At 37.6% G+C, this 18,591-nt stretch overlaps 1 protein-coding gene across 6 annotated transcripts in view; it reads right to left on the reverse strand.

Moving 5' to 3' along the window:
• LOC119726214 (double C2-like domain-containing protein beta) overlaps positions 1–18,591 on the reverse strand; it is a 58,903-nt gene that overhangs the window by 21,006 nt on the left and 19,306 nt on the right. For 4 of the 6 annotated variants that reach the window (XM_038197818.1, XM_038197821.1, XM_038197817.1 and 1 more), the window contains exons 5-9: positions 18,419–18,505; positions 17,312–17,471; positions 8,701–8,793; positions 2,946–3,125; positions 2,522–2,527 (exon numbers count right to left, since the gene is read on the reverse strand). In XM_038197818.1, coding sequence (XP_038053746.1) covers positions 2,522–2,527; positions 2,946–3,125; positions 8,701–8,793; positions 17,312–17,471; positions 18,419–18,505 — 526 coding nt within the window. The remainder of the gene's footprint in view (positions 1–2,521; positions 2,528–2,945; positions 3,126–8,700; positions 8,794–17,311; positions 17,472–18,418; positions 18,506–18,591) is intronic. The other 2 variants (XM_038197822.1, XM_038197820.1) reach the window with 1 other exon arrangement.

Consider the following 18,591-nt stretch of genomic DNA (forward strand, 5'->3'; position numbering starts at 1 on the left):
TCAGAAATTTTTCAAGTTTTGCCCCCTTTTTCCCCCAAATTTATAGAGTCTACCGGTACATGTCTTTATGCATAAACATAAACAATTACCAACGCGGGCCAAATCACGATTTGTATGCCCTCAATGTTTTTGCTTTTAGAGCTTTAATTTGATGTGTGTCTCAAACACCTTGGAGAGTTGTGAGTATTTTTCCTGATCTTGAGAAGTGGGGGGTATTTATCACTGAGGTCTATAGCAGTTTATTTGCTGGTCTGCCACCCGAAGTGACTACCCCTTTCAATCCCACAATGCTTTGCATGGATACGACCACATGGAATATTGATCAGATTTGTCCAAAAAATACCCAAGGATCAGGGAGCTTCGACCCTATCCCTCTTAGATCTTTCAAAATCTAGGTTTTTGGAGCATGTTGTAGGATTGAAGAAGGTAGAGCCCAGCAACTATTACTTTAAATGTACATATGGGGCTTAATGCTCCTTCAAACTTGGTAGGTACAAAGAGGGTGCCACTGGGTTCCTACACCGTGGAGGATTTTAAAGGATTAAGGAAGAATGCCTTGACAATAGTCATGGAACAAGATGCATCCAGTCCCTGACAAGCTGCTGTTGTTATATAGACGAGGGCGCTTTCAACAAATCAATTCTTGGGAACTTTGGCAGCGCTACCCAGAAAATTTTGAGCGCACCTCCCCCTGTGCATTAACTTGAATACAGCACATGCAAGGTACGCATGGAATATCCTGAATAGCACTGCCAACGTTCCAAACACTGGATTTGATTCATCTTGATGATGGTGACCTCTACCGCTGCGGTGGCTTTACAGTAAAATAAAGTCTTGGACCGAGACTATACCATAAAGATCTTGGGGGTGAGGGTTTATCAAAAGGATCAAATGCACAAAATAATTTCTATTATAAATCAGAGAAAGGAAGATCGTTTATCTACAGCCAATCTACAAGAAATCAGAAGCTATTATGACTACCAATGTAGCATCGGGGTCTGGGAGAGATCTAGGCAGAGTTGTAACCAAGTCATCACAAGTCAATCACATGTCCATCACAAGTCAATCACATGTGAATTACTGTACAGGTCAATCACAACTCAATCACAGGCCAGTTTAAGTAAAATTGCAAGTCAGATCACAATTCCAATGAGAAAGGAATGTCATTGTCACAGTTCATTTGAGTAGCTTGTGACTAACATGTGACTGACTTGTGACTAACACGTGACTGACTTGTGACTAACACGTGACTGACTTTGTGATAGACTTGTGATGATTTTTGATTGATTATGATTGACTTTTGTGAAGACTTGTGATTGACTTATGATTCACTTGTAAATTGACCTTTGATTGACATGTGATGACTTGTGAATGTCTTACGACAAACTTGTGATTGACTTATGATCGACTTGTGATTGACTTACGATTGACTTGTGATTGACTAATGATTGACTTGTGATTGACTAGTGATTAACTTGTGATTGACTTGTGATTGAGTAGTGATTGACTTGTGATTGACTAACGGTTGACTTGTGATTGACTAACGACTGACTTGTGATTGACTCTTGATAACGTACTGGAGATTAACTTGTGATTGACTACCGGTTGACTTGCGAGTGACTTATGACAAACATGATTGAATTGACTTGTTGATTGACTTGTGACAACTTGATAACAACTCTGCTATCTAGGCAGCAAGCACTTTGCAAGTCAGGGGAATTCTTTCTCTTTCTTTTTCTTTCATTCATTTTTTCTTTGACATGCCAAATCAACGCCATGCCGTCCTACCTGAGTTGGAGACGTTAGTGCTTGTGAGGGAGCGAACCGAACTGGCGCGACTGCGTTCTGTCGGGCCAGAGTGCCGTTTTTTTTGCACGGTTAACGGTGCAAGTATCACAATGGGTGCAAGGTGAAGGTGCGTGCGTGAGTATAAACGTGATTGAAAAAAATGAAACAACAAAAATAAGGGAGATCATGATAACAAATAATGTAATAAGTTATACCCAAAGATTTTGTTATCAATGTTAACACTACTTATTAATAATGAATACTTTTGAATTTGAAACTGTCTGAGTGCTCCCTGCACCTACATGCATGCATTGCTACGGCAACAAACTGAATTCCACCATAAGATGCCATTATAATTCAAAATCAGAAAATGGTAAAATATAAAATAATATTTAAACATAACCCTTCATTTTTCATGTTATTATACGCCAATGTTAGGAAAGTTTTAGTTTGAACCACCACCCAACAATGAAAAAACAGTTTACATTTCAAATCAACCACAGAAACGTGATGAAATTCAAATTGTGTACCAGCACCAAGTGAACTGATTAAAAGTATTTAAAAATTGATATCAAAAATGGTGTTAATCATTTTAAATTAATTGGAAATAAAAGTTTTGTTTTTGTCTTCGGCAAATAATTTTTTAAAAGGGGGCCAACGGAAGCATTTATAAGTGTTAATAAGGAGGTTCCAAAAGTTGGGGGTTTTTTGTTTCAAAAAATGTCTAACTTACCATTGTCTGAAATAAATGTCGAAAGGAGTAAAAAGAAAACACTCATTATTGTTGGGCGACTTCAATATAGGGTCTACCCTTCGCAGATGTAATTTCATAAGCAATGTACAGACCACTTTAAATTCTATCACGAAGGCCCCCTTCCATGGCGAAAGCATTGTGCTTGCTATTGTTCAGATACTCCGTCACGGGGCACTGGCTTTGTACAATAGCATGCACAGTGGTTTCTCCATTGAAGGGGGCCTCAGGAGTGTCCAATGATCTATACTTATTGCTTAACTAAATTTAAAGTTGAGTTCTGGTAAAATGTACTTTAAATTTTGTTTGGACTGAAAACCTTTCTTCGCTGTTTGAAACTCCCCTTTAAAATTTACATCTCTGTGACACTAAAAATGGCGACGGATACAAATTCCACCAAACTCACCTCCGAGCGTGCTGCGTTCACTGTCGGACTCGTCTCTCGCCGCGTCGTGGCTGCTCTCGGTGGTGCTAGCACCCCCATACCATCCAGCGCTGCCAATGCTGGTCCGACTCCCCGCCATGTAGTTATTGCCGTACATGGAGCTGCCCGTGCCATTCTTGCTGCCAATGCTGATGTTGTCATCTGTTTTTTTTTGTTCAAAAATTAAAATTAAAATGACTAAATCACATAAGAAGATGGTTCTCGAAACCATGTGTCTCGCCAGCATTCGTGATTATCTTTAAAGAGTGACTAATCAGTATGAAGGTTGCCATGTTGCAGCTACATATGACCCAAGTTTGGTTCCAATTGGACTTCAACTTTTCCAATGAGACCAATTTTACACGTTCAGCCTCTTGACCTCAGATGACATTAGACCTTGGTATGTGACCTTTGACATTATCATATGAAGGTTGCCATGTTGCATCTATGACCCAAGTTGGTTCAAATTGGACTTGTACTTTTGCAATGAGACCAATTTTACATGTTCAGCCTATTTTACAACTTGACCCCAGATGATGGTCTGGGGTCCATTGGACGGTCACACTTTTGGTGGCTGACAATCAGATGAAAAGAACCAAACATGCCAAAGGGAAAGAATAATCGGTGACATATGGAATGGAACATTCCATCTGTTATGTCATGAAATTATTCTTACCATTGCACTCCTAAACATTCATTACTTGTATATCACACTGTTGTTGCCATGGACTGACCAATCAGGATTGGGGATTCAAGCTTGCTTGAAGATAAAATGTAATTGTCCATGTTTGATGGGTAAGATTATAAAACTACAATTATGGAGAAAAAAATCATGCGTTTCCAATTTCACACTAAGCAATTAGGTCTGTAACCTGGACACCACATACAGAAACAAACACTGTTATAAAGTATGGTTAGGTACCAGACCATTTTGTACCTAATTGTAATGTGCAAGATTTTTTAACATGCAAATGATCTAGTACCAGGGTGAGAGAGCAGTTAGTGGCAGTATACCGGTACTTTTCGACACCATGGTGCAAGACTTGGGTTTAGGCGCTTGCCAGCCAGACAATATGTTCATCAGTAAATGTTCATCAGTCCAAAATCTGACATCCAATGAAACCTGAGCCAACCAATACAATTCAAACTTAAAAAAACCCAGCTTGACACTTTTGAATATTTGAATAAAAAAATTGCTGTGGGATATCCAGCTGATGACCAAATATCCGTATATTTGGTATATTCGGTACAACCCTAGTAAAATCCAATTTTTCCTCTTCACTTTTTTTTTTCTAAATTATTCCGTCCTTGCCATGCACTTCACTCTTATCTCAAGTGTAAACAATCCATTTCCGTTTTTGGTTTCTTATTAATCTGACAACGTTGATAAATTCGATAACGATCGATACCGCAGTGGAAAGCTGATTATTATGACAGCCAACACGAAAATGCGATTTCCGCTAAATTAAAAAAAACCTAATAATGAAACTGATAAGGAACTGAAAGGAAATTTTGAAGTACCGTACCGTACATGTATATTGACAATATTTGGGTTTTCGAGATGCAACAGTAAAATAGTAGACAATTAATCAATGTTTATGAGTGCAATGGTAAGAATACTTGGATGACAGATGGAATGTTCCATTCCACTCGGCTTCGCCTCATGGAATGGAACATTCCATATGTCACATCATGTAATTATTCTTTTCATTGCACGAATGTGAACACACATTAGGCCTATTTGTTTTATACAACACCTGACTAAATCCTCGTCATCTGATTGGTCAGAGCCACCAATCATGTGACCATGCAATGGAACTTCTATTTACCGTGGAATAGAACTTTTGTTTTTGAGGTGCGGCCGGGCCGCGAGTTGGAAAAATAATTCATTGACATGTGATCAACGACCCATCAATCAGATGACGGGGATTTATTCAGGTGTTGTACAATAAATGATGTCGTCTTCCTGAAGGTTGTTAATCTTTGACATTATGTGCGACAAATTCAGCAAAACATTTGCAGCGAAATGCACCTCCGTTATGCATTTACCTTTTGCCAAACACAGTGTGAATAACTGCCGTGACGTCAACGACTCTGCATTCATGTTTGTATTGCCTAGTGAGAGTTAGTCTAGGAGGACATACGACAACACAAAAACATTCGCGGCAAAATATGCTGGCATAGAATGCTTTCAACTTTAAAGGGATCATGACACAAAATTTACTTTGGAACATATTTTATGCAACTTTCTTCTTCTCTTAAATATGTATGAAAACTATTTGACATCCACTTTTGGTAAATTGTTTGGAAAAGTGCACGTTTTAAACATTTAAAATGTTCCATACTATTCCTGACAACTGAGGGCGCTGTTGCTGTGACATTGTGTGATGTCATTTTAGGAACACACTCTTTGGTTAGGGGGTTTTCTGTTCAAGTTGTGAACCCAAAATTTGCTTTATTGAAATCATTTGTGGAAAAGTTTGCTCCTTGACTTACTGTCATGTATTGCAAGAACAATGAATCAACAAAAAACCAGAAAATTTACATGAGCAAAATATCCATACATTGACAAGTTGACAAGAAATTATTTGAGGAAAATACCAGTAATATGTCATGGGACATTATATGACTTGTGCCATGTGACATTATTGAACATTATTTGACATGTGCCATGCGACATTATTTGACATATGCCATGTGACATTATTTGACACATGGCATATTATATTGGACATTACTTGACATGTGCCATTCAACATTTTTTCACATAGGAAACTATTTGACATGTCTCGATCATGAGACATTATTTGACATGGGACATTATCTGACATGTGCATGGGACATTATCTGACATAGGACATTATTTGGCATGTGTCATATGCAACTTTATTTTTCATGGGACATTTTCGTCATGGGACATTATTTGACATGTGTCACGCAACATTATTTGTCAAATGGGACATTATTTGAAATGTGTCTCGGGATTTTGTTGCCATATGGGACGTTATTTGACATATGTCATGAGACATTATTTGACATGTACGGTATCATGGGACATTATTTCACATGTGTCATGGGACATTATTTGTCATGGGACATTATTCGACATGTTCAAATAAAGAACAACAAAGAAACCCCTCAACCCCCCCCCCCCCCCCCCCCTTTTAAAAAGGAACTGACGCCAAGGCACGACGACGACGCAGCTGCAAAATTCCACTGGCGTGAATACGCCGACCCCCTTAGAATCAATGTGACAAGGTCGATTCGTCTCCGCTAATACAATTAATCAATCAGAAACAAGGCGAACAAACATCTTATGTATGTGCAGCCTCGGGGGAAGAAGTAAAATACGGCATCGGGTTTCATTCAGACAGTGAGAAGAAAATGTATTCCTGCTAAGAATTGACTTAAAATCTAACACGTTAAAATCTAACACGTTACAATTTTTAACAGGTCTGTAAACTGGCCTCATCTTGGTACAATTGTCAGGTTAAAATGGCTGCTACACAAGCTGTACCAGTATTAATGGTCACCCTATCTATCAAACCACTTAAACAGGCTTTGGCAGTTATACGGTGTAATCCATAGGGATTTCTGGTAGTTGGTGACCAGCCTGTACAAAAGCTACTGAGAGAGATACAAGGGGTTAGGTTTTTAGCTGCGGGAAAGCAGCTCTAGAAATGATCATGTCTCTCTGTTGGTTAGTAACAAATGTCAGCAAATGCCTTTTATGGCAATGAAAAACCTTGTCCCTTGGGCCCTCGCAACAACACCTGCTTCAGGTTTCCACTGACCAGATACAAATTTATTAATATTACAGTCATGGAAAACTGGGTCAGGAGGTCACTCATTTCGCATTGGGGCCGCACTATGCTGCACACAAATTGGTTGTTTCACATGCTATAAATCACTCCATCCACCAACTGACATATGACTGACCAACAAATGAGAATCCTTTTCAATTAACAGCCACAACCATGTGTGAATAGTTGTACATTACAGGAACAGACTTTTACATCATGTACATGACTTAGGCTACAGCAGGTCTACAGTTGGGCTGTAAGGCCAAAAAAACTAATAAGTCGGTCTCTGGTCAGCGCGCGCGTCGATTTTAATCATGCGCGTCGATCTTTTTTTTTCCAAAAATGTTCCGCGGTAGCTCCAACGCACCTCCTCAATTTTTTTACCAAAGAGCACCAAGGATGGGAAATTGCACCAAGGCAAATGATCGAGAGCACCAAGGCAAATTATGGAGGACACCAATGTACATGAGGACACCAAAAAAGCAAAATAGTACCCCACCTTGTCTGTACAATCCAAGCTTGAAGGAAAAAAAAAAAAAAAAAAAAAAAAAAAAGCCGCGTGGCCGTGTCAATTCCGGAACTTTGGTCTGACCAGAGACCGAATATTTTTTTTTTTTTGGCCTACCTTCGGAGATCATTTCGAGCTTGTTTGCGATTGCTACAAGTATAGGAAGATTTACATGAAGCACTGAAGGTAAAATATGGGACACTAAGGTGCACTTCAAGAATATTTTTTTTTCAAGTAAGGTAACTTGAACACAATCCACTAAACTACTGAGGAGAATTTGATTTCAACCCAGGTCATTTGATAGCTGCTAGACCTGCAAATAAACACAACAGATCAGACAAGAGGTAGTCTCATATGTGGGGCGATTTTTTTTCTTCTCCATAATTAGCTTGTGACGCATGTCTTTTCCCGACGCAGTCCATGCATCACTTCTCATGTGGCACATACTCTCTCATGCAAAAAGCAAATTACCAGCTTTTGACCGTGTCTACAAATGGGTACAGTGTCCAATGTACATGTACAGCGCTGCTGAACTCGTAGACTGGAATTTTATCGTTAAAGGGGTACCATTTGTCAGAATTTTTAATTTCTACTGGTCAAAGGGGAACCAGACTATAATCCTCTATGTACCACTGACTGACTGTCACTTGTGAATCAAATATGGCACAATGCATGGATATACCAAAGATCTATCATTAGTTCTCTTTGAAATTACATTTTGTACATCTTCTTTATGGAGATTCTTCAGAAATTAAACTAAATTTATTTCGGGGGAAAAAGAAGTTTTTTGTGTGATGTAATACAAATGATTGTTCACTAAAGTGTTGCTAGTAAGTCAAGATGCAAATTTCTTAAGATGTTTCATAAGTTGGTCTTTCCGTGCATAAATTAGCATAAATTTAGTTATAAAATGTCACACACATGACCGATCAAAATGTCACAAACGTGACCACAGAACAATTCCCATTTAGTAAAACTAAGGCAGAGGGTGAACATTGTTTATGCATTTTTATCACAAAGGACTAGTCTTACTCTAAAATTAGTAATGGTGTGTGTGTCCTTAGAACTTTGGAGAAAAGTGTGAATTTCCGATAGGGGCCCCATAACATTTGTACGTTTATGTCACACACGTGACCAGACTTTGATGACCCCTCCTAATATTTTGACACAATTTGTGAAAGTAGAAACTATACTCTGAGGTAGGGAGTAAAAAGTACTTACCTGGTGAATCAGTGAAAGTAACATGTCAGATGTAGTTAACAAAGAGTAAAGCTTCAAAAATCAGAGGAGCCCAATTTTATGTCACACATATGATGGAAGAATGCCCCTTTATTGCAAAGTTTTTACCAAAATCTGCCTTGTGTGAATGAACTACGCGTTGCAAATTGCGGTCACGATCTGTATGCGATAAATCAATAGGACCCACCTGTGTTTGTCTCCCTCTTGGGTTTCCTCTTCCGGCCGATGCTGACTTCGTCTTCCGAGCTCGACGATTCTGATTCGCTCTCGCTGACCTCAGCTGAAAATGAAGAAGAAAGAAGAAAAAAAAACTAGAGATTGTCCGAATTTTCTTGCCGATTGAGAAATTGCATTTACAATGTACATATATGCTGGTACCAGAGGGCCAGCCTTATTGTGCCTATCTCACCGACCGACCGACTCACTGACTGTCACTTGTGAGCCGGGCAGTGCTATCATATAGGATTACCCCGTTATGCCCAATGAATGGGCCAAGTCTGGACCCTTGTGTAGAACAGATGCATGACATGACTTCCAGTGAATAGCCATTCTGAATCAATTAAGTAGAATATTGTGTGCTCTGAGACCAGATTTAATAGACTTTCCTAGTCTTGAGATCGATATTCTGATGTAATAAACTTTCATACATTCATTTATACTTCAATCTAAATACCGTCAAACATCCTTTTATACTGTGATTTTATAAAGTTGAAATTTTTTATTTTTTTTATTTGCTTACAACTGATCTTTTTTACACAATCATTTTTTTCACACAATCACTTGATTGACTTATTTTTAATTTAAAGTGCGGCTTATCAATCCACTTTCATTTGATATTAAATTTATTCTTTGGGTATTACAGTTATGATAATACTTAACAATGTTATCACTTTATTATTTCTATTACTACCATTCTATCATACAATCAATAGCATGTTTTCACATCCCCTAAAAAAAAATACACAAACTTCCCAAATTCCCACACACACTCAAATTTATTCTTTGGTCTAACGGCATCATCTTGAAATTGTCAACATGTTTTTTTCTATCTCCTAAAAAACAAATGGCATATATTCAAACATCCCACATATTTCCACACAAGCATATTTATTAAAGTAATCATTATAAATTTGATCATTTCCAGCCATTTTGAATTCCTCCTCCAACTGCCAACTTGTTTTGCATAATCTCCTCATAGAAAAATAAGGTTTTCCAAAAGAACAAATCACATTCTAAAATGCAGAACAATATCAAACCCTATATGCATTCAAATTTATTCTTGGGTATTTACTCAATAAAGCTATCTTTATCCATGGATAATAGTACGTCATCAAGTAATTAACATTATGTTTTCTGCAAAACCTCTCTCCCAGAAGTAAAAAAAACCTTTTTAGGCATCAAAGTCGTTTTCTTTACAAAGTGGCCTTTGAAATTTGAGAAATCCTTAGAGTGGTCGTCCTAATCATGATTTTCATCCTTTGATCTGTTTGTTTGTCGGTGCGTTTCCCTGTTGATGGACCCTCATACTCTTTCAGATGTTGATACTACAAGAGCCGCCATCAACAACCGTAACAGCCACTTTTGATCCAAACACAGCCAAAAGAATCATCTTCCTAATGTACTCGGGCCACACCAATGAAAAATGGAGTTATAGGTAGGCTAGTCTAGCTTGTCACTATATCTGTCGTTGTTGTTGTTGCTTGGAGGTTCTTTTCTCGTTATATCAATTTATCTTTTTAACCCGAAAGACCGGTGTCATATAAAATTTGGACTCCTATCAAATCTGGGCTCTTATAAGGATTCTTACCCTCGCACATGATCTGTCACTGTTCTAATTATCTTCACTAGGAGTCCGTATTTCATACAGACAAAATTTCCAGTTTGCACTCAGTGCGAATTTGTGACGTCCAGGCAACTTTTTGTACTGTGAGCTCGCAAACGTTGAATGCATACATGTACATGTAACTCCGCCAAATTTCGCAGCGAATGTTTCCAGACGTCACATTCGCTTTGCATTCGCATTTGTGTGAAGTACGAAACGACATTTTTTCCTCCTCTTGCAAATTCCAACACCATATGGGAAACTGCACACACATATTTCTGACTTTGATTCTGGAGGTGTGCCAACCAATGTAAACGACTGCCAGTTTAGGGGTACTGTACCCATCCTGACAGATTCCAACAAAATATGCCGTTGGGGTTTGAAAGGTTGAATTCTGTTAGGGTGTCAGTCAGTTAGGTTCTAGGCCGGCCAAAATAACAATCAATAAACCTTGTTACAAAGTTTGAGTACAAATTCAGGATGACATGATCCCACAAACACAAACTCAACTTCCCCTGGCCGTATTCATTCTTTACAACCGAGTCCGTCTTGAGATTACGCCCGTCCCACACAGACACAGCGAGCACCAAAAAAACAAGCTACAAAACAGACTCAAAGGGATTGGATCTAGCGGGCCGTCGTGATTTCCCAGAAGGCCCCGGAGCAAGTGGTGACGCAGACTGATGAAACAAATATTTGTCACATTAGCGAAGGGGCAGGGGGGTGGAACAAAGTTGCGGGGTTGTAATCAGAACATTCGTTTTCTAGTGGGAATCCCTGCTTCCAAAACAAAGAAACAATTGCAATTTTTTTTTTTTATCACATTCCTATAATTTATTCTTCTAAGAGTAAGATCATTAGCTTTTTGTGCATTTTAAAGGGAAAATACAACATTTGCAAACATCAAAAAATAAAACTACCAAATCATTTTGAAATACCTTGCTGGACTGTTAGTGAATGACAGTGTAAAGCATCCTGTAAAATCATGGCACCTGGTATACTGTCATTTTCAAGAAAAGTGGTATTTTTGTATCAATTTCCAACGCTGATCGGCCGATCAGCGTTGGAAAAAAACTGGCTTTTTTTCAAATACTGGCCCCAGTTGACCATCGCACTTGTTTGCAATCGATTACACACCTATGAACGGGTACAAGCCAGCTAGACTGGTTCCCTGACCTCACAATTACCCAATATATGTAAACTGCTCTGTTTCTTCTTAAATGGAGTCAGGGAACCAGACTACAGAAAAATGATTGTTTTTCTTGGTTTTTATAGCATTTTCGAACCCAAAACCTCAAAAAAGTCAGTTAACTATATTTGCTATATATTTCCAACCCCCCAATTCCATCCATTTCTGAAAATTACAGCAAAAGCAAATGATGTATATTCCCTTTAAGGGATTTGAAGCGACAAAATCACTCACTGTCTTTTAGGTACGATGCATAAAAACTAACCTGTGGAAGTTTCAGTACAGTGGCTACTATATTTTGCGAAAAACAGAGGAAACATATGTGAGGCATTTTGGCAAAATGAGCAAGAACTTAGCAGATGTCGAAATGAGGGTTTGCGGGTTTATTAGGAAAGAGAATAAAATTCTCCTGTTTATTGCACTTCAATTGGACATTCCGTTTACATGTTATGGCTGTATAAAGTTTGCATTTATTGACAATTCAAAAAAAGGAAAAATACTAGGGAAAAAAAAGCCTTTGAAGTTCAAGTTTTGTTGTCGTGAAAATTGAAGATGCCAAAATTGTTTTCCTTTATAAAACACTTTTATTCCAAAATTTGTATGCTATTTTTAAAAAATATGTGTAATACACATATCACAGATTACAAACACCAATGAATCTGAAGATCAAAACAACAATTATCCTCAGTTGTTTTTTATTGCATTTTTCTTCACTATGGCCTGTGCCCAGGTTCGTCTCATTTTGCCAAAACACCTCACATATGGCCGAGTTTGGGTAATTGGATTCTACTGCCAACGTACGAATGAAAATAAACGCTTGCCTGCGGAACACGCTTCCTGAAACCACCTTCAATGATTGATTTTTCAATTTTTAATGGCATAATTTCCAAGTGAAAAATGAGGAAATCAGCTGATCTGACGAAAAATTGCCTGAGACTAGCAGTCTGGTACCTGTCGTTAGTAGTACAGTATTAATGAACAAGTGTTTTAATACTAGGGCTGTGCATCGGAACCAGGTACCCAATAACTGACCGTTGATGTCAGGAATCGATTCCATATCCAAACAACTTTACAAATTACTTGGTAACTTTAAATTTATTGTTGTTATTGTTGTTATTTTTTATTATTTATTAATTTTTTTTTTATCTGCTTAAAATTATTGTTTATACTTGGTAACTTCTCAGACAATGAAAAAGAAATGTTTTGAATGTCATTTGTGGAGAATTGTCAAGATGAAAACCAGGCAACATAGGAAAACAAAACACATTCACGTTTATGTTTGCGAAAATTCAAATTAATGCTACATGCAGGCCTATTGAGCTCACTGTACACACTTTTATCTTGCTGTATCGATGCACTGATACATAGAGTAGATTATCGTGCAGACCTTTAGGGACGATCTGTACAGCAACTTCTGAGATTTAAATTTTGGGGTTGGTTTCTTTAACGGGTACCCGTAGTTTTTTTCAAGCGGGTACCCAATTCCCGTACTACCCGTGCACACCCCTAATGCCTACTGCACATATGGCACACACGCAATCATAAAAAACCTTGCAATTCTTGTCTTCTGGATTAGGTATCACACGTTCCTTCACACCAGCACTAATATATTCAACCTGTTTTCAGATTTAAAATGGAAGTGTTTAAACAGCTTTGGCATTAACTGTCTACACACCGATGCACTTGTACACGTACGTATGTATGTACACGCCCGCGAACAATGTCGGGGCAGTGCTGGAGTGTGCACGTTCCCTTATCAATCAACTTATTTGCAGTGTCACTGCATTTTACACTTCATTGAATTAACTCTTGACATGTAACAAACTCTCGCATCTGGTGGAATATTTTGAGTCAGTCAAGAGCAGGGAGCCCATATGCTGGCCTTCCCTTGTATGGACACTACCAATTTCTTCTTTTTCTTTTTTTTTTACATTAAATGTATTTTGGCAATTTGTTTAACCCTAACCTTCCCAAATCTTCCAAAATCCGCTTTGCAAAATGGAGGATTTTGCAGGATTGAGGCTATGCATGTATGGCAAAAAGGTGTGGCTGATTTTGGAGGATGCACTGTGTCAAGGTCTTGGGCCGGACCATGTGGTGTTTATGCCCAGCCGTGCATAAATTTAGGCCTAGATTATACTTTTAATCCTCCACACAGCTCCAGGATGTCACTGGCTCTGCCTCAAAATATTGACAGTGATTGCTGGAGGATTTTGCAGGATTGAGGCAGTGGGACACCCCTCCAAGAACCACATTCACTCGGAAGATTTTGTAGGATTGAGGCTGTATGCAATTTTTAAATGGAACTTGGAGGATTTTGCAGGATTGAGGTTGCATCATAGCAAAAAAGCCTTGGGAGTTAGGGTCAATTTCGCTTTTTTTGTGTGTAATAATCTTGATGTACGTACATGTACGAATTTCACACCTTGTCCTTGTAAAAACATTACTGAAAGAGCGAACGGAAATTGAAAACTCAATGGCCAAAGTCGTTTACAAGTCTGAACAATTTTAAGTGAGATGTACCTACTTGAAGATGGAATTTTAAGAGAGTGCTTTTTCAAATGTAAGATAGGGGCGGGTTATCTCTGCACATTCTCAAACCAAATTATGATCAAGGGTCTTGTTTACATGTACATGTACATATGTAACCCCCTTGAAAAGTTATCCATGAATTTAAAGGCATGTACATGTACATGTAGGATCATTTGCATTTATCCCCAAACTAAAGTAACCTACCAAAGTATTATCAAAAAGCTTACTTGGATTAAAGATCGTACTGGTACTAAACACCCCGTGAAATAATTCCATCTGTCTTGTTTTTAGAGGAAATCAAGAAATGTAGGTGATTTCCAACGATCTGTCGATTTTGGATATAAAGAGTGCAACATGTTATAGTGAAAATCGAGTTTCAGGATGAAAAAGGTTGTGCATGATTTTTCACTGTTTTCTCAAAAAGTGTAATATCCACTAAGCTGACACTTCAACAGGTTAGGTTTTGAACATTCTTCTTTGGATTTTGAGTGGTGTTATTATTGGAAACAAACAACATGCATGAAAAGCAAATGCCTTTAAGGAGGTTTTTGAAACTTGGACTTTGTCTCCAGCTATGGATACACATACATATATTTGTACTTCAAGATTCCATGTTCCCTAAAAAAAAACCTCTCCTGAAGTCAAAGCTGGAGACAAATCCGTTGTTTCAAAAACCCAACATTATTGCCCGAGGCATTCAAAAAATTGTGTGTCTGTAACCATCCAGACATCTTTGTTTGGCACCTTGCCAAGATCTGTCGTTTTCATATCCCTGTTTTTGCCCGATCAAACGGAACGACATAATACAGGGTACCTGGAATTAAATGCTGGTTCCCAGCTCTTTGCTGCAACCGATTGCAGAAGTGCAAATGAAAACTGGGACAATGCATTTGGGGACCGGCTGTCGGCCATCTTGGATTGGTTGCCACGGTGGGATCATGTGACATACATGTAATTCCTCATGTCGGCCGTCTTGGATTGGTTGCCATGGTGGATCATGAGACGTAATGCCCCAGGTCTTTGTTCCCCCCCCCCCCCCAACATTTTAGCGTGCCATAGCCAGGAGCCATTTCAATTTCTGTTTGCTTTCAGCGCCTGGATGATCAAGTATTGTCCATTAGGAAGTCAACACGTCAGTCTTGCAAATGCGACAGAAATATTTTTTTCGTTGACTCTTCTTGGTTTTTTTTCTTGGCGACTATAACATTAGGGAAGGGAATGAGCTGAACAAAACTGGAGATTGTTTTTCTGGCTGATAAGAAAACTGTAGTTCTGTTAAAATATTCAAGTCATTCCGGTACATGTACAAAATTCACAACAGCATATTAAGCATCAAAATGACCTATAAATTCAAGCCGCACTTTTTCTGTTTCAAGTGTGACATTTTACATTGATTTCTGGTCCAAATGTTGGTCTTAAGTCATGAGAAGGTCAAATTAATTTACAAGCCATTCAGTCAGGGTTTTTGTTTTCTAAAGCTACATATTCACATCCCCATTCAACTGAAAAAAAATCTAACAAATTTCTTTTTTCAACTTATTCTTTGTTAAAGTCAATTTCCTTGTTACCTGTATACAAAAATTGGTGTTTAAATTGTTAAAAGTCAATGCAAGGTCCAATTATAAAGCTTGCTCTACAAATTGAAAAAAAGAAAAATATGTTTGAAGGTACAAAAAAGGCAGTTTTGAGTAGGCATAAACATGTATCTAGTCTTGAAAGAAATTCTAACTTTTGTTTACAATCACAAAAAAGGCCAAATATTCAAATATTTCTGACACTTGTACTAAACATTTTGTACATTGTAGCTCCCGTACAACACATACAAGAACAATATGTACACATAACCTGCATGTTCCTACCATACCGGTAGGTTTACATGTATTGATTCCCATCTCATCAATCTGCCAGCATGTGGTCAATGAAGCCTGACATGCAGGGCACCTATCTATTACAAATTCGTTCCACTTGATGCTTTCGTTTAAAATGAAGCTTCGGTATTAAAGGGTCGTTCAGTAAATGTACGTCACACATCAGGTTTTGAAGAAAAAAAAACATTTGTGACACTCAATTAACATTGAAAATTGTATAACAAATTTTCACACCATGTAGTTGCAATATTTGCGTTGAGAAATTTGATCAAAGTTTGACCAAAAATACTAGATAGGCCTATATGTGTAATTATAATACATAGTTTAGAAATCCTCCGTTTTGCAAAGAGGATTTTAGAGGATTTGGGACGGTTAAGTTTATTTACAGTCACTTATAAACAGTCACTTTATTTATTTTGACTGCTGGGCTGGCTTTGCTGAATTTGCCAGTCAGAGAGGGAGTTTTTTTTTTAAAGAAACAAGATGAAACCAATCACAAATATTACGCCGATGCTGGATCATATATCTCTGTGGTAAACTCTTCCTTGCCCTAAAAAAATATTACTCCTCGTCCATTAGTTGAAGATAGTATGTCGGCTATCACTGCCGGGGGCAAGAGTATAAATCCCAATTGCCGTCACAACTTGTCTTCGTGTGACAGCAACAAATTTCCTGTTTGCGACGGGGTATTGAGACACATTTTTTTCAATTTGCGCGAGTGACGCATTGGAGATTTATCGTTGCTTGTCACAAATACATGTACGTTCCTTGTAGATGCATGTGTGCAAGAAATATTAACCTGTTTCATGGATCAAATTTCTGTAAGTGCTATATGCTATGCATGTCCATGCATTACATGTTTATGTACATTGGTATCCATTTGTAAGCATATGGTTTCTTTGCCAGATTCTCCACATATTTGTAACCAAAATATCAGGGGTTTTTCCCTTTTTTTTACTAATATGTACATGTTATTTCGTTTCGGGAATTCTGTTGAATGGTGTTGAAATCTTTGGTATCTCTCAGCAAAACAGAGCTAGGTAAACTTCTTTTTGTCTGGGAAAAAAACCCAAACAAAATTGGCAATCGATTGCTTCAAATGAAAAGTTAAATACAACTTGTTTAATTTAAGAAACTGACAGGAAAAGATTTTTAAAAATATGCAAGGGCACTAAAAAAAAACTAGCTGTGTTTTGGTTCTGAATCCTGTCAATTATTTATTGTCGCTATGGAGGCTATTGAAATGCATCATGACTGAAATGTGGCGCAACGTAAAAAAATGTTCCGTCCGTAAGTGGCGTTATGCCATTCCCTAAATCGGCTGCAGCTGCATTAGGTGCACAAAAAACAATTTCTGTCTTGAACAAAGACTAATTTATATTCTCACCTTTGTTCCACGTATTGTTGACTCTACCGACTGTAGACTTTCTTCCAGACTTTCTGGTCTCGATTCTCCTGCCGAGGAATCGAGACTGGTCCATCTTCTTCTCTGGAATGACGTACTTTGGAAGGCTCTTAAAAAACCAGGCTCCTGACCTCTTCCACAACTGCGTTTGAAAAAAAAAAAAAAAAAAAAAAAAATTAGACAGCCATCATCAAAAGTTACATGTACTTTAAAAAAAAAAAAAAAACAATGGCCAACTTATGCCGTGAAAAAGATTCATGCGACAAATCAATTGCAAAGAAGCATTTTGTTTTTCTTTTTTTGTGTGTTACCAGGGAAAGAATATGTAAGGCATTCTGGCAAAATGAGACAGAACTGAGCAGAGGTCAAATGAGGGTTTGCAGGTATTAGGAAAGAGAATCAAATTCTCCTTACAATACTGTTTGTTGTACTCCAATCAGACATTCCATTGACAAGGTATGACTGTTTTAAAATTGGCATTTATCGACATGTCAAAAAAGGAAAATACTGAGGAAAAGGTCTTTAAAGTTTTGAGCTTTGTATTCGTAAAAAAGGACAATTATTTCTCCTTAAAAACACTTTTATTCCACATCTTTTATACTATATCTTTAACATATGTGTAGATATATTATATGTGTAGATATGTGTAGATATTATGTAGATATATTATGTGTAGATATATTATAACCTATGGTTCTAACATACATTATATACATGTAGTACATCAAAACCAATGTTGTGTATATCATTTATGATTGTTTTATGTATACTTTCTAAACATTGTAATAACTAACATTGTCATAATTATTTGCAATATTGTAATTAATGGAAATAAAAATATTTAAAAAAAAACAAAAAAAAACAACATATGTGTAGTAGTAGAAATATCAAAGATTACAAATATGAATAAATCTGAAAATTGAAAACAAATTATCCCCACTCAGTTTTGTGTAGTTTGAATTTTCCTCCATTAGGCCTACGCCTGCGCCCAAATCTGTCTCATTTTCCCAAAACGCCTCACATATTGAAATATCCCAACCATGTACTTTAGGCCACTCCTAATCTTTTCATCTGGACTTGACGTCTTACCTCTCTCGTTTCGCTGCATATTTTGCATAACAGAATCGGGTGCTTGAAACTGTTGGTTGTGTCTACTCCGCACTTTGTGCACACAGCCTGTATGGTAGAAACATATTTTTATTTTAACTCATCAATAACATTTTTCAATTTTTACAGCATGTCTGTGAAGCTAGAATTAAATT

This window comes from Patiria miniata, unplaced genomic scaffold, assembly GCF_015706575.1.
Source record: "Patiria miniata isolate m_02_andy unplaced genomic scaffold, ASM1570657v1 HiC_scaffold_2, whole genome shotgun sequence".
Taxonomy (NCBI): domain Eukaryota; kingdom Metazoa; phylum Echinodermata; class Asteroidea; order Valvatida; family Asterinidae; genus Patiria; species Patiria miniata.